This window comes from Pygocentrus nattereri, chromosome 6, assembly GCF_015220715.1.
Source record: "Pygocentrus nattereri isolate fPygNat1 chromosome 6, fPygNat1.pri, whole genome shotgun sequence".
Lineage (NCBI taxonomy): Eukaryota > Metazoa > Chordata > Actinopteri > Characiformes > Serrasalmidae > Pygocentrus > Pygocentrus nattereri.
Genome location: NC_051216.1, coordinates 46,262,770 through 46,279,531, shown reverse-complemented (window position 1 = coordinate 46,279,531; position 16,762 = coordinate 46,262,770). Strand labels below are relative to the sequence as shown.

Genomic DNA, 16,762 nt, shown 5'->3' with positions numbered 1-16,762 from the left:
TTCTGTGGTAACAGCCTCTATTCTTATGTTGGAACGTCGCTGTGAGGATTTGATTGCGTTCAGCCATAAGAGCATTAGTATGAAATGAAGGATTTTGTGCACTCTCACAAGGCAGGCACTATTTGGGTGGTGGGTCATTCTCAGCACTGCAGTGACACTGACAGTGGTGGTGGTGTGTTAGTGTGTGTAGAAAGAAGGATGTAATGGTCATAATGTTATGCCTGATCTGTGGATATTATATCCATACCTATATTTTAACCACTATACCACTTTATGTGTAAATAATAATGTATTTTGCACTTCTGGTTAGGTGCTACCTGCATTTCATTGGTTCTGTGCCTGAACTCTGCACAATGACAATAAGGTCGAATCTGATCTAATTCAGTTGGTAATCCGTGGCTGCGCTGTGGGGGGAAATGTCGCCCCCTGCTGGCAGAAACGTGTCATTTACGCCCTCCGCCCATCTGTATCTGCGTCACAGCCAAAACACCGCTGCTCAGGAGAGGACCTCACAGCTCCGGACCGCCGTTCGCTCCCGTATTTCTTCAGGAACTCTTTCCCTAGACAGCTTCATCATGGTCAAAGTGACGTTCAACACGGCGCTGGCCCAGAAGGACGTGAAAAAGGACAGCGAGACGCTCATTCCGGACGGCAAGGTAGCGTCTGTTTTTCCATCAAAGCGAAAGCGGCTGAAGTAGCTTAGCTGAGAGACCGACTCCACGAAGAGCTGCCGGGGGGATTAAAGAGGCTGTAAAGCGATTTAGAGGCGGAATATCTCTGTATTATCGATGCAGACAGAGCTGCAGTGCACGACAGACGACTTCCACCAAATGTCGAACGCACCGCGGACGATATTTGATCTTTCTTGCCGCGTCTCGGTCGATTGTTCCGTTCCACCTTAAGCGGCGCGGCAGCTCAGGCTGCAGCCCGAGCAGGCGCCGCAGCGCCAGAGCGCCGCTGCGCCACCGTTTAAGGTGGAACGGAACGATCGGATTCGGAGCGCGGCTTGAACGCGATCCAAAACTAAAGCTGATCTAGCGGCTTTACTTTGACCGTGAAACGAACCCTGGGGCGGATTTTGGTTCTGCTTGACCGCGTGAGGCCGTTCCCCGACACCAGAGATCAGAAATGGCTGACGGCTTGCTTGGTGGGTAATCCAGGTCCAAAGTATAAAAACCCTCACCAGGATTTTGTTCCAACTGCCTGAACACCTTTGCTGCTGGTTTGAGCAAATTAGAGGAGTGAAGTAGTTGGAACAAAATCCCGGGGAGGATTTTACTGTTTGGATCTGGATTACCCACCGCTAGTTATGGGTCCTCTTTTCTGGAAAAACAGGCGAGCCGCTGTTTCACTTTGTTTTGAAGGATGTTAATCGAGAGTTTTTGCTGCAGTAACAGCTTTAGACTCTTCCGCAAAGGCTTTCTAGATGTTGGAACATTGCTGTGAGGATTTGATGGCAGCCTCAAGAGCGTTAGTGAAGTCAGGTGCGCTGCTGAAGTTTTATGATCAGCTCTGGAGGTAATGGAGCTCAGTCACTCCAGAGAACCCAGCTCCACTGCTCCACAGCCCAATGCTGGGGGGCTTTAAGCCCCTCGGCCCGGCGCTCAGCATTGGGCATGGTGGCCTTGGGCTTGAGATTAAAGGGAAATTCCAGTAGCCGCATAATTAAAGGATCATTCGGAGTGGTGGTGATGGGAGCTGTTTTCCTTCATCAGTATTCCAGATGAAGCCGGAGCTGCTGCTTTAACGCAGGACAGGCGGCTGAGCTGTGGTGGAGTCTTCTGTCTTTCCTTTGTCTGAGTTCATGTTTAACAAATTCCTCTGACAGGAAACGGCAGTGAACACGGCTGCTCTCTCTGTCTGTCTCTCTGTCTCTCTGTCTGTCTGTCTGTCTCTCTGTCTCTCTGTCTGTCTGTCTGTCTGTCTCTCTGTCTCTCTGTCTGTCTCTCTGTCTGTCTGTCTCTGTCTGTCTGTCTGTCTGTCTGTCTGTCTCTGTCTGTCTCTCTCTGTCTGTCTGTCTGTCTGTCTGTCTCTGTCTGTCTCTCTCTGTCTGTCTGTCTCTCTCTCTCTCTCTGTCTGTCTGTCTCTCTCTCTGTCTGTCTGTCTCTCTCTCTGTCTGTCTGTCTCTCTCTCTCTGTCTCTCTCTCTCTCTCTCTGTCTCTCTCTCTCTCTCTGTCTCTGTCTATCTGTCTCTCTCTCTCTGTCTCTCTGTCTGTCTGTCTCTCTGTCGCGCTGAGAAGTCTGACTGCTGAGCTCAAATCCAGCCTCTTCATTTATCCGTTATCTGGATCGGACTGTGACGTTTACACGACCATTCGAATCATCGGAAATCCGATCATGACCAGATTATTGACTGCATCTGAACACACTCAGTGAAGTGGAGCACGTGTGTGTGTGTATGTGGAGCGCGTGTGTGTGTATGTGTGTGTGTGTGTGGAGCGTGTGTGTGTGTGATATTCAGGTTTGGGGTAAATATGTGCTGCTTGTTTGTCCTTCACTGCCGGTCACCTGCTCCTCTGATGATGTCTAAGGGTCAGTTATGGGCACTAAAGCCTCGTCGAAGGGCTGATTTCATCACTTTCTGCTGCGCGTCTGACGCACACCGTCACTGTCGGGTACCTGCGTCCGAACCGGAGGGAAACTTGCTCGGACAGGTCCTGCGTTTTTAATACGCGTGTGGTGTTTGTGCGATTAGTCAGAGCAGCGCTGCGTGTACCTGTCAGTCGCTGCCATGGCAACGTCACACACTTTCATATCGCTGCTTTCAGGAAAAAAAATCCTCGTATCTCCATTTTTGTCGGTTTTCAGTTTTTGACATCATTTAAAAAATTCCCGTTGTTCTTTATACTGTGTGTACATTTCATAATGAATGGGCCGAAAGAAACGGCCCGGAATGACACGGAAAGACGTCTGGTTCCACTGACTTGTATTAAAACTACAGTATGCTTTTTCTTTCTCCTGTAAAGTTACCATTTTGGAGATAAGAGGTTTTGTTCCGACAACAGTGAGATATATATATATATATTTGTACTGTCTTTCAAATAAACACCATCAGTGCTTGTTTATTAACTGTTATGCTGTCAGCACATAAAGATTTACTGTAAAGAAGAACTCAAAAAACGGCTTTACAGACACTGAAGCTGCTGCTAAAGCCTGAGTGGACTGATAAATCACTGTGTCGAGCCGGTCCTCTTACCCTCCGGTGGGGTTGCATCTCCAGAACAGAGTGTTTCACTCCAAACCGCTCGGAATGATTTCCTTTACACCTCAGCGAACAAATCATACGGAAATTTTGGAACGGCGCAGTTGAATTCCGCTTTAATCCTTTCGTAAACGCCGAGGCTTGCGTACTCGCTGCTCTGCGCTGTGTTATCAGATGTGGTTTGTTCTGGTTTGACAGGTTTTGTGCAAATTTGCTTCTCTTCAAATCACACAACACACACACGGATCACAAGGCACGCAGACGGCCCACGTTCCTGGACTCTGTGTGTTTTTGGAGTTTTTTGGATCTGCAGGTGGATGTTGTTTGAATGAGTTTTAAAGCTAAAACCATGAGGGCAGATTACACTGTGAAGAAGCCTCAGATCTGAAACGTGACCTCATGTAAGTGAATTAGCCTTTGAACTAGTTTTATTCAAGCCAGATTACACTGACTGACTGAGCCACTCATTCCAGAATGTATTTAGGTATTTTAAATAAAAGTAGATACTTTATTTGTTTAGTACATGAAGTATTTTTAGGTTGATCTGTGAGCCATTTTTACAGTGTATTGCCAACTGACTAATAAAAAATTTCCTCTTTAAAACGTCAGGCTGCTTGTTTTGTGCTGCGTGCTTGTTGCGCAGAGCAAGTTTAGGAGGTTAATAACTGCCAACTTTTAGAAATGTGTTGATTTGAGGAAACGAGGGTCAAGTGTGATAAAATGTTCTCTATGAAAATGAAACTAAATGCAGACGTACTGCTGTCGCATCATCACACTGCGATTAGAACGTACGCGGTCTGGACCGACGTTGATGGCGCTGCGATTAGAACGTACGCGGTATGGACCGACGTTGAGGCGCCACGATTAGAACGTACACGGTCTGGACCGACGTTCAACGCGCCGCGATTAGAACGTACGCGGTATGGACCGACGTTGAGGCGCCACGATTAGAACGTACACGGTCTGGACCGACGTTGATGGCGCCGCGATTAGAACGTACACGGTCTGGACCGACGTTGATGGCGCCGCGATTAGAACGTACAAGGTCTGGACCGACGTTGATGGCGCCGCGATTAGAACGTACAAGGTCTGGACCGACGTTGATGGCGCCGCGATTAGAACGTACACGGTCTGGACCGACGTTGATGGCGCTGCGATTAGAACGTACGCGGTCTGGACCGACGTTGAGGCGCCACGATTAGAACGTACGCGGTCTGGACCGACGTTCATCGCGCCACGATTAGAACGTGCGCGGTCTGGACCGACGTTGCTGGCGCCACGATTAGAACGTGCGCGTTCTGGACCGACGTTGCTGGCGCCGCGATTAGAACGTACACGGTACGGACCGACGGCGATGGCGCTGTGATTGAATGAATGCCGCATACGTTACTGAATAGAACTCTTCACCTTTAGATATGCTAATGAGTCTCCACCCACTTTGGCCCAACTAGCAGGCGCAGTTTGGTTCGCGTTCAGGCGGAATATGGTGTCGGCGCAGCGTTCGCTTGGTGTGTTGAAGGACTGAACGTATTGAAAGCGAAAGTGTTGATTTGAAGGGTCACCCAGTCTCGCTCTCACGCTTTAGCTCGGGTGAGAGGTCTGTGCTCGGAATATCTTCTCGCTGACTCACCGCGTTGCTCTGGTTTCCTCTTCTCGGCTGAAAGCGCTGCTGCAGAAACCACAGATAAACTCTGTACCACGGCATGAACCCTGTGCACAGAGCGACTCCGCTGCACATAAACTCGTTGGTTTGGCCAAATTTACCCAATTAACACAACAAATTTCACGTTATCCAAAGGGTTTGATTCACTGCGACGTACGTGGTGATTTACGCAGCTGACGTGGCTACAAGTAATAGACAAAGCCGGTTTCGCTTTGGTGGTCGAGCAGCGAATAACCTGCCACTGCTAGCGGCGCCAGAATAAACCAGACCATGTTTTTTGGACATCAGACTCTCGTTGGTAAACTGCTGGTAAGCCCAGAGTAGGGAGCCAACAATTCAGGGATCAGTATCGATGCACCCGTTTTTCACTTTTTTACCCTTCAGTTTTTTTATTTTTATAGTTTTTTTATAGTTTTTTATTTTAATCCCACATTTCATCGCAGTCCGACACCAAAAGTTTAAGAAGTGCCTGGCCTCACGAGACTAAGACATTAGACTGAAGGTGCATCTCACTTACCGTATGTCACGTTAAAGTCATGGGCTGGAGGTCAGGGATCCAGCCTCGTGACCGGAAGGTCGCCGGTTCGATCCCCAGAGCCGACAGCACATGACTGAGGTGTCCTTGAGCAAGACACCTAACCTCCAACTGCTCCCCGGGCGCTGCGGATTGGGCTGCCCACCGCTCTGGGCAAGTGTGCTCACTGCCCCCTAGTGTGTGTGTTCACTAGTGTGTATGTGGTGTTTCACTTCACGGATGGGTTAAATGCGGAGGAGGAATTTCCCCAGTTGTGGGACTAATAAGGGTCAATTAATCTTAATCTAATCTAAAGAAAATGACGTGAATGAGTCCGAGGTAGAGTAGCCATAGGTAGGCTAAGCAGCGGTCTTGGGCTCATTAGCTCATCTGAAGGGGCAGCAGAATTTATGGTTTGTGGTGCTGTTTTTTTGCGCCCAGTCCCGTTTCACCCCTCGCCCCTACCTCTTAGCCCTACCCCTCCGTTTTGCATGTTCATGCTTAGAGGAGAGGTGTGCCGAGTCTTGTTGAGATAGAGGGGGAGGGTGAAGTGTTAGAGCTGCATGGCCCTCCAAACAGGTTTTTCAGAGACTCCAAACAGAGAGAGATGAGGGAAAATAGAAAAACTGGGAAAACGGAGCACGAGAGACCAAAGAAACCCACGAACGTGGGAATTTTCTCTGTTGAAAAACGACAATAACCGTCATATTATCTTTGTCTAATGTGGTTTCAGTGGATTATTTCTTCTTATCAAGCATAAAAAACACTAGTCGTTTGCTGACGTCTCAGCGAGCTGTCTGGCTAAATCCCGTTCCACCTTAAATGGATACATTCTGGCGCCTTAGGAATCAGAACTGCTCCATTTAAGGTGGAACGGGAAAATTCGAACAAGAATCTGGAGAATCTCTGACTTCACTGAAGAATTAGGGGGGGTGATAATAAATAACTGCCCCCCTCTTTGAAGGCGTATGATGCCTAAATGTAACTAAAGCCCAGCAGTGAGGAGCTGAACTTTCCCCTCCTCTGCTGTCCCTGCAGACGGGCAGGGTCGCCTACAGAGCGGCGCTAGTAGCTGTTAGTGAAGTGATGCTCTTTTATTAGAGGGGCTCATTTCAGAGGGAAGATCTCAACCACTGCCCTGTAGCTCAGTAACAAGGGGTCAGGGAGGCCGGGCTCTGTTTAGACATGCCGTCTTTTCTGTGTAGAGATGCTCTGCGTTTTGCACGCTTATCAGGGAGGGCAGATCTGTTCAGGGCAGATCCGACACACACAGATAATGTTTTTTTATGCTGAGCTCTTTGTTTCCTTCTTAGAAGCTTGAATCTGCATATGTGTCCACAAAGGTTTCGTTTCAGGCCTGTCTATATTTTGCATGCGGGCGAGACTGTTTGCATAAGTGGAACATGCTCAGCATCAACCAGCAGCAATAATTTCACATAAGTGATGCTGTCAGAGCAAAACCCCAAATCCACAAAACGGGAACTTTACAGGAGAAGGAAAAACATACTTTATTTTTAATGCAGATCAATGGAACCAGATTTATTCCCATGTCGTTTTGGGACGTTCCTTTTGGTCCGTCCATCATGAAATTTACACACAGTGTAAAGGGCGGCAGGCCTTTTCACATCGTGTCAAAAACGGAAAATGGACAAACGTGGAGATACGAGGTTTTGTTCCAACCGCAGTATTCATATATGGTAAAATATACGGCCGGATGGGCCGGGGGGGGGGTGATAAAACGTGAAATGGCTGGTGCAAAAGTCACGGCGCAGTTTATATTTTACGTTTTATTCATTTTTAATATGTTAAACTCGGCCAGTGAATAGAAATTGTGCAAGTTAATTCCACGTATCCATAGTAACATGTTTTCACTTTGACACTCATCTGTTCGCATCCGTGTCGAAACGTCGGTTCCAAATCCGTGAAACTGAATAAACAGCAGGTTCCCTTTCTGGATGGGGGTTTTCCGTGTGGTCAACGTTTCTGATCTTTGTAAGGTTCCGTTTTATTAAAGCAGAACGAAACGGTCCAAACGCACAGTGACGATTGACCGGTGTCCTGGGAGCTGAGAGCAGCAGTACTGAAGACCTCAGGGGTCACTAACCCCCTGAAATCCCCGGCTCATGATTCAGGAACTCCAGGGCGGACTGGCTGATCTTCGGTTATAGGCCTGTGTAATGAGACTGTCTGTCTTTTTTCTCTTTCTTTCTGTCTGTCTGTCTTTTTTCTCTTTCTTTCTGTCTGTCTGTCTGTCTTTTTTCTCTTTCTTTCTGTCTGTCTGTCTGTCTTTTTTCTCTTTCTTTCTGTCTGTCTGTCTGTCTTTTTTCTCTTTCTTTCTGTCTGTCTGTCTGTCTTTTTTCTCTTTCTTTCTGTCTGTCTGTCTGTCTTTTTTCTCTTTCTTTCTGTCTGTCTGTCTGTCTTTTTTCTCTTTCTTTCTGTCTGTCTGTCTGTCTTTTTTCTCTTTCTTTCTGTCTGTCTGTCTGTCTTTTTTCTCTTTCTTTCTGTCTGTCTGTCTGTCTTTTTTCTCTTTCTTTCTGTCTGTCTGTCTGTCTTTTTTCTCTTTCTTTCTGTCTGTCTGTCTGTCTTTTTTCTCTTTCTTTCTGTCTGTCTGTCTGTCTTTTTTCTCTTTCTTTCTGTCTGTCTGTCTGTCTTTTTTCTCTTTCTTTCTGTCTGTCTGTCTGTCTTTTTTCTCTTTCTTTCTGTCTGTCTGTCTGTCTTTTTTCTCTTTCTTTCTGTCTGTCTGTCTGTCTTTTTTCTCTTTCTTTCTGTCTGTCTGTCTGTCTTTTTTCTCTTTCTTTCTGTCTGTCTGTCTGTCTTTTTTCTCTTTCTTTCTGTCTGTCTGTCTGTCTTTTTTCTCTTTCTTTCTGTCTGTCTGTCTGTCTGTCTTTTTTCTCTTTCTTTCTGTCTGTCTGTCTGTCTGTCTTTTTTCTCTTTCTTTCTGTCTGTCTGTCTGTCTGTCTTTTTTCTCTTTCTTTCTGTCTCTTTTTCTATCTGTCTTTTTTCTCCTTCTGTCTGTCTGTCTTTCTGTATCTGTCTGACTTTCTGTCTGTCTGTTTTTCCAGTTTCCTCTATACCTGCCAGCACTACTTCATCTCGGTTCCTAAAGGTTCTCTGCTGTGGTTCTTATAAAGCTCTCATCAGCAGTTCTAATGCAGCTGAGCGTAACTCCCTGTTCTCTGTGTTCTTTGTGTCTGTAGGACCCCGAGGCGCCGGAGTTTGTGGTCCGCCAGTCGAGGGCGTGGTGCTGGTGCTTCTGCCTGGGACTGGCCCTCATGCTCTCAGGTGTGGTCGTGGGAGGAGCTTACCTGTACAGGTACTACGTGCTGGAGGTGAGATCACTGCTGCCGTCATGGCAACATAAAGACCAAGTGAGGAAGTAGTTTACAGCAGTGTGTGTTGGAGGCAGAGCGTCTCGTTGTCTTGACCTGCCTGAGCTGCTGCAGTAGCTTTATTTGACGCGCTTGAGCTCCTCCTTAATGTGTTTAATCGCTCAGAGCCACACTGGAAGAACCAGCTTTCAGTCTGAGTTGCTGCTGGATCTAGTGGGGGTTCTTTAGTACAGGGAATGGTTTAGAACCACAACTGGAAGCACCCTGTGAGAACCTTTTGTATATGGTTCTTTAAATAACCTTTAAACAAAAACCAAACTGAAAAGGGTTCTACCAGAGAACCTTTTGGTACTATATGTCGCTGCTGTCGGAGCAAAACCTTGTAATTCGGTTTTTGATGTTTCTCAGTTTTTTACGTATTTTGACGAATATTCATTCAAGATTTGTTAATTATCTAAAAATGTACAACTTGGCGTGAACATGTAAACGTACGGTTCAGCGCACTTTCCCTTTAGCTGCTGTTAGCTAGCATTATGGGCGTTAGAAGTGCCTCATAAACAGGCTTTACCTGAACATCCAGGTGTGCTGGTCACTCCCACTGTAGTCAATCAACAGGAAATTTCAAACTACAGAGCATTGGGCTGTTTTGGGGCTTTGTCAAAAACCTTGATGCCCAAAAACATCGGAATGAGATCACATCGCTGTTGTGGGAACAAAACCTCGTATCTCCAAAATGGGAAGTTTACAGGAGAAGGAAAAAACGTAGTTTACTTTTAATGGAAGTCAATGGAACCAGAATTTTTTCCATGTCATTTTGGGCCGTTTCTGTTGGTCCATTCATCATGAAATTTACACACAATGTAAAGAGCAACAGGCGTTTTCAAATCATGCCAAAAAACGGAAAACGACAGAAATGGGGATACGAGGTTTTCTTCCGACAACAGTGATATGCTTGCGTGAGGACTGAGAATGAAGGTGGTTTTAATATTGGACATGTTTTGATTTGGTCGTAATTCTTGCAGAATGAAGGAATCGCAGGTGACTGAAATAAATTCTCAGGTGTGAAAACATAAAAATCCAATTAAAGCTGGACGTATTGTCTTTAGTGTCTATATAGGCAGCACAGTAACACAGTTACCTGAATAAGAGGAAAGTGAAACGCTCTCACTGTACTGACAAATAATGATGGTTCACTCGAGATGAGTAGCTCTATATAGCACCTGAAAGAGTTCTTCTATTGTTACAAGCTTTACAGCATTAGAACAGTAGAAGAACCTTTTTTGATGCCATATAGGACCATCTATAGCATATTCTCCATCAAAGGGTCTCCAAAGGGTCCTTTGAGTGTTAATGGTTCCATATAGAACCATTTTCTTTACAAAGAACCCTTGAAGAACCCTCTTTTTTTAGAGTGTAGAGATTTTACTGTGATTGGGGGCTGTTACTGTGGTACCAGGTGTAGGTCTAGTGTGACCTCTTTCTGCAGGACCCTTAGTGACCATCTGCTGGTGAAATGGAAACCAACGCCGTTGTTTTAATTAATATGATCAACTAAGGCATGTTTCTCTTTGTACATGTTATCGGGTTAATTAGGGCACTGCTGCCTCGCTTCGATGGTTTGACTCTTACCCACATTACCCACGTTCACATGATAACCCATAAATAATCTGACTAATAGCTTAGTCGGAATAGACAAGTGTGATTGAGGTCATTCGGAAAACAATTTCTATCCTGCTGAACGAGGTGGGTAATCCTGTAAATAATCCATTAAATAGAAGAATAATATCCGTGTAAACACCTGTATCCGATTACGTTCCCTATCAGAAAGTTTCAGTCATAGAGAAAGTTTATACCGTTCAACACGGCGGAGCAGAAACTGGTCTGCAGAGGAGACGAAGTTCATGCTCTGATCTTTAAAAGACGGCGGTGGGACGGACGTCCAGCTTATGTGTCTCAGAACACGACGTCTTCCTCTCGGCCTTCTTCAATAAGGACGTGTGAAGGACGTTTTCCTGAGTCTGACGTCAATTTAAAGCAATTAAAAACACAATCACTGCTCACTGCTGCTCATCTCACTCTGACTGGACCTCATGTGATGCTGGTTGTCATGGTAACGTCTACACTAAGTGGTACTCTATGTATGCGTGCAATTTTGTATCGAATGACTTGTAGTGAGCATGTAAACAGAGATTTTCCATCAGATTGTTGAGTAGAATGAGGATAAACACCTCAGTCTGATTCTATAATTGGAATGAACTCAATCAAATTGGCAAAATATTTGCATGTAAACAGTCAGTGAGCTGCTAGTGAGCAATGGGGTCACAGCTGTCACTGTAAAAACACGTTTATAAGTGTCATCTTGTTTGCTCATCTATGAAAACAAAAAGCCTTCGCTGAAATATATTCCCACAACATTCCTGAAGGAAGAACAAAACATTTTATAACTAAATAAGCGTTGATTGAATCGAGCCGTGGCACTGAATCATTTTCTGGACAGAGATTAAACCACCGTCTGTGTGTGTGTGTGTGTGTGTGTGTGTGTGTGTGTGTGTGTGTGTGTGTGTGTGTGTGTGTGTGTAGGAGGGGCAGGTGTTCGTGTGCGGGGTGAAGTACCGCGAGGACGACTACAGGATTGCAGACTACAACGAGGAGGACGATGGGATGCCGGAAGAGCCTGCCGTCAGTCTTCGCAGCATTCAGGAGACGGTGCGTGTGATGCAGGATGACGAGATGACGCTCATCCACGTCCCCGTGCCTGAATTCGGCGACAGCGACCCAGCCGACATCGTCCACGACTTCAACAAGGTGAGACACGAGCATGTCACGCTGGACGATACGGTGATGTAATCAAATATGGGTGATAACTGATGAGTAAACGATCTGGAGCTGTACACTCTTAGAAATAGAAGTACTAGACTGTCTCTGGGTCAGTGCCCCTCTTGTCACTGGCGTGGAACCGTCAAGACTCCATCTCAGTACCTTCAGTCAGGGAACATCACTGAACCATAATCCACTGAAATGATCTGTTCTAAGCTGGACTGATTCCACACACCCCGCCTTGCCTCCAGGCTTTAATTCTACTGCTCTGTTTTAAAACATTCGGTTATGAAAAGGAACAAATGAATGACCAGTGAGTAACCAGTGCGTGGTAAGCACAGCCAACCTTTCAGTAAAGAAGGCTTCACTGGACAGACTTTTTTTTTTTTTTTTTTTTTTTTTTTTTGCTCTAAAGTGGATTCTACAGCCACTGAGAACTGACTCATCTTTAACACAGAGTAAAAGAAAGACACGTAACTGATTTTTCAGGTTATAACTGTGGGGGCTCCTCAGGTTGAGTGGTGGAAAGTCCCGAGTTGTTATTAAAATTAGTTGCTGACCGCAGCCAGAGCCATTAGTGTCAGACACGGTGTGTGTGTGTGTGTGTGTGTGTGTGTGTGTGTGTGTGTGTGTGTGTGTTATTCTCACTGGATTTGTGTTGGTTCTCAGGGGCTGACAGCATATCTGGACCTGAGCCTGGACAAGTGCTACGTGATCACTCTCAACACGTCTGTGGTCATGCCCCCCCGGGACCTGGTGGATCTGCTCATCAACATTAAGGTGAATGACCAGTCAACTACTTCAGCTTTACCGTTAGCGCTTCTGTCATGCGCCTGTTACCCGTGAATATTGAGGCCATCGTACTCCAAGAATTCGAGGCCACCGTTGCACTGGCAACTACATCAAGAGCCAGCATTGCTCAGTTTCTCAGTGCCAGACAGAATTTTGCCATCACTATGTTAAATTAAGGCTGCGATATGTATTATTTTTTTGCTTAATCTGTAAGAAAAGGCATAGTCAGGAAACAAAAACATGCTGAAAGTGTTGTGATGTGAAAGTGACTGATGTGAGTCGTCACTGAAATCAAAAGCCTGTGATATAATTTAAAAGCCAGAGGTGTCTGGTTGGATTTCTCAGGAGTTTTTCGGGCCACGCTGTACGTTTTTACATCTTACTCGCAAAGTCCTGGCTCGATGTTTAGGTCTCGAAATCAACATAATACTGATAAAGATATGATGACCGTAGTAGATGAATCCCTCACCACACTTCTGAACTGTGGTGTGTTGGTTGAATACCTGATGGAATATGTTGGACAGAGAGAGATGGAGGGTTTAAGCTTTTTCTGGTGTAAACATGTACCTACGTGTGTGTCTCCAGGCTGGTACCTACCTGCCACAGACGTACCTGGTGCATGAGCAGATGATGGTGACTGAGAAATTCGATGATATGGACCAGCTGGGCTTCTTCATTAGCAAACTTTGCAGAGGCAAAGACACCTATAGACTGCACCGCCGAGACACCATACTGGGTAAGCATGCACACGTACACGTACACACAGTGCCAACAGTAAAGTTTGGCGGAGGAGGGATAATGGGCTGGGCCTGTTTATCAGGGTTTGGGCTCTTAGTTTTACTTTGTGTCAGCAGTTTGGGGAAGAGCCTTTCCTGTTCCAGCATGACTGAGCCCCTGTGCACAAAGCAGCTCCATAAAGACCTGATTTGACCAGTTTGGTGTGGAGGAACTCTAGTGGCCTCACAGACCCCTGACCTCAACCTCACCTTTTTCTCCTCCGTCTGGCTAACGAAGCTGAGAGCTGATCAGAGTCAATGATCTTCTCAGCGAAGCTCGTTCTGCTCGTTAGTTTGTGCTGATGATGCAGCGATTCAGTCACGTGACATTACTGAGTAGGAGGAGCTCATGAGGGTCATTTCAGGACACAGGTTCATCACATTAATGATGGATTTGAGTCACTGACCTAAACGAGGGTGAACCATCACGTCAGAGAGATCGGATTTGAGCAGCGAGGCCTGTAATGTGAACGTAGCAATAACGTCATTCAGACGTTAGAACTTCAGCTCCTTTCGTAACCCCTGATGTGTCTCAGTGCAGTAATTGTGAAAAGCCCAATCTGGTCAAATCAGTAGATTCACAGGTGTGATTTTTCAGGTATCTGGTGATACCGACACATACCTACTGCCCTCAGTAACCACTAAAGAGCTTCTCTTCTCTCCTCTTCTCTCCTCTCCTCTTCTCTTCTCTTCTCTCCTCTCCTCTTCTCTCCTCTCCTCTTCTCTTCTCTCCTCTCCTCTTCTCTCCTCTTCTCTCCTCTCCTCTTCTCTCCTCTTCTCTTCTCTCCTCTTCTCTCCTCTTCTCTCTTTTCTTCTCTCCTCTTCTCTCCTCTTCTCTCCTCTCCTCTTTTCTTCTCTCCTCTTCTCTCCTCTCCTCTTTTCTTCTCTCCTCTTCTCTCCTCTTCTCTCCTCTTCTCTTCTCTCCTCTTCTCTCCTCTTCTCTTCTCTCCTCTTTTCTTTTCTCCTCTTCTCTCCTCTCCTCTTCTCTCCTCTTCTCTCCTCTTCTCTCTTTTCTTCTCTCCTCTTCTCTCCTCTTCTCTCCTCTTCTCTCCTCTCCTCTTCTCCCCTCTTCTCTCCTCTCCTCTTTTCTTCTCTCCTCTTCTCTTCTCTTCTCTCCTCTTTTCTTCTCTTCTCTTCTCTCCTCTTCTCTTCTCTCCTCTTTTCTTCTCTTCTCTTCTCTCCTCTTCTCTCCTCTCCTCTTCTCTTCTCTTCCCTCCTCTCCTCTTCTCTTCTCTTCTACAGGCATGCAGAAGCGCGAGGCTCTGAACTGCCACAAGATCCGCCATTTCGAGAACAAATTCGTCATGGAGACCGAGATCTGCGAGCCGTGAGAGAAAAGAAAGGCGACGAGAGAAGGAGACGGAGGAAGCACCTGAGCTTCTCTCACACAGCAGCTGTTTTTTTGTTTTTTTTTAAACCGCCACCACACTGTTGTGAAGTTTTGTCATCTGTTTTTTTTCTAGGCCTTCCTCCTGTACTTTTGTAGCTACAATGTGAAAGTGTGTTCGAGGTCTTTGATTTTCTCTAAGCTTTAAGCATGTCTAATACTCCTTCAGAGGTAGAGTTTCTGAAACAATAAGGGGAAAGTGCAAAAGAGAGCGCGAGTGTACGTGTGTGCGTGTTTCTCATTAAGGCTGATATTCTTTACAGTTCTTTCAACTGATTTGTAGGGGTCCAAGCACCACTTCTTCTACTGATATTTGACGATATTTGCTTGACATTTTCTGAGTGAGGTAAGACAAACGAAATGCTTTAGAAATCTATAAGAACAGTAACAGCACAAAATTGCTGGTGATGCTATAGAAATGATTATATTTTTTTCCAAGAGCCGAAGAGGAAATTCTGCAGTAATTTTTATACCACTAAGCTATACGTGAACAAAAGTTTGCTTTTTGTTTTTACTCCTGTCGAGTTTAGCTTTTAAAAGTTTATATTTGAATAGTTGGACTGATTTCCTGAAGAAATTGAATGATGAACATACACTGCCGTTCAAAATTTTGGAAGTTTGGAGGTAATTTTCTTTTTTTCTTTTTTTATTAACATCATAAACAATCAAAGATTCAAGTATTATAAACTGGACACCAAAAGGTTTTGATTTTATTTAATTATTTTTGGTTTAATTTGGTTAATAATCAAATTATAATCCTCAAAATTCGATCACTTTTGAAATACGAGGAAATCTGGAAATTCGAGGTGGGGGTGATAAATTTTTGTGGACGTCAACTGTTTTAAATCCTGATTGTCACCAAATAAAGTGATATGAGCGGACATCCACACAGTTAAATTGCTTTTGCCAACACAACTAACAGTTTATATTAATAAAAACAGTGATTCCAAACTTTTGAATGGTAGCGTATAATGGAAATTTTGGAAAAAAAATGACATGGATAATTATAATATCCTTTTAAAAATGTTCAGGTGTTCACTTGAGTAATTTCAAATTGAAAGTCCATGCAATAACAGAGCTTTATTAATAGCGGCAAGAAAATGTTTGTATTCTGTGGAGCACAGTACTATAGACGTGCTCCGGAATGTACCACATAGTTCGGAAAAGTTATGCTAATTTGTGTATAAAATTCCTGTAAAGGGACAAAATAAAGTCTTAAACTTTCGTCAGTTTTGTGTTTGATGTGAGGGCTTTTCTGCTGTTCAGCTGCCTTTGACATGTGCAGCGCAGAAGTGCCTGTGCTTGAGATTTAAGGCTGTAGAGCCGGTGACACCTGGTCGCTGCACGAGAGCTCAGTGTGATTAGTGCTAATTAGAAGGAATTTGTGTGTGGTGTCAAGTAGAGCCAAGCACCTTCAGACATGCCGTCTGTTTCGAGGCTTATTTTCAAGTGTCACCTCGACCCTTGGAATTGAGCTACAGGGCAGTGGTTGAGATCTTCTCCTCTGAAATGAGACCCTCTAATAAAAGAGCATCACTTCATTAACAGCTACTAGCGCCGCTCTGTAGGCGACCCTGCCCGTCTGCAGGGACAGCAGAGGAGGGGAAAGTTCAGCTCCTCACTGCTGGGCTTTAGTTACATTTAGAGGTTTTTTTTATATAAATGTGCTTTTTAATTTTTTGTGAATCTCAGCTGTGCCAGTATGCTTTAGCCTACAATGTTTGATGCTACGTTTAGGTATTTAATGGGGACAAACTGAGCTCATTTTCATCATTCTTAGAGTTTTTGGGGTCTACCACAATAGATTTACAGCCTTCAGTGCTCCAAAAACATTATTCTCTCTGTACATCTCTATTCACCCTCTGTCTAAAACTCTCCGTCAGAGCTCCTGTGTCTTTAAGCCCTGCCGCCTAATGAGGCCAGTGTGTTCTTAGCCTCAGTTCTCAGCCTCCAGAGCGGTTCTGCTCCTACATGTTCCACCCCTGTCTTGCAGTCTGCTGACAGATCCTTCTCTCCTGAGCAGCTGTAAGCTCCGGTATGGCTGTTTGTCCAGCGGTGTCGGTTCTGCCGTATCAGTTTGATCCGAAGTCGATTCCTGAAAATCCGATCGCTGTCTTCTCCACACAGCTACAACACTGAACACACCCTTCCTGCTCCTGTAGCTGCTGTGCAGGGTGTGCTGAGCTCGCTGGTAGGCGGGCAGCGGGGATTGTGCTACAAGATGATGTCATCTTGTAACAAAGAAAAAGAGCTGGAATTCCAACCAGGCATTTCATTAGTGG

At 45.3% G+C, this 16,762-nt stretch overlaps 1 protein-coding gene across 1 annotated transcript; it reads left to right on the top strand.

Annotated features, from left to right (window-relative positions):
* The first annotated feature begins 381 nt into the window (after positions 1 to 381).
* On the top strand, positions 382 to 15,709 carry itm2bb (integral membrane protein 2Bb). The gene is made up of 6 exons (XM_017717968.1): positions 382 to 656; positions 8,577 to 8,708; positions 11,289 to 11,513; positions 12,195 to 12,305; positions 12,903 to 13,053; positions 14,336 to 15,709. The coding sequence occupies exons 1-6, from the start codon at positions 417 to 419 to the stop codon at positions 14,422 to 14,424; spliced, it is 948 nt and encodes a 315-aa protein (XP_017573457.1). The 5' UTR covers positions 382 to 416; the 3' UTR covers positions 14,425 to 15,709.
* Positions 15,710 to 16,762: the final 1,053 nt, after the last annotated feature.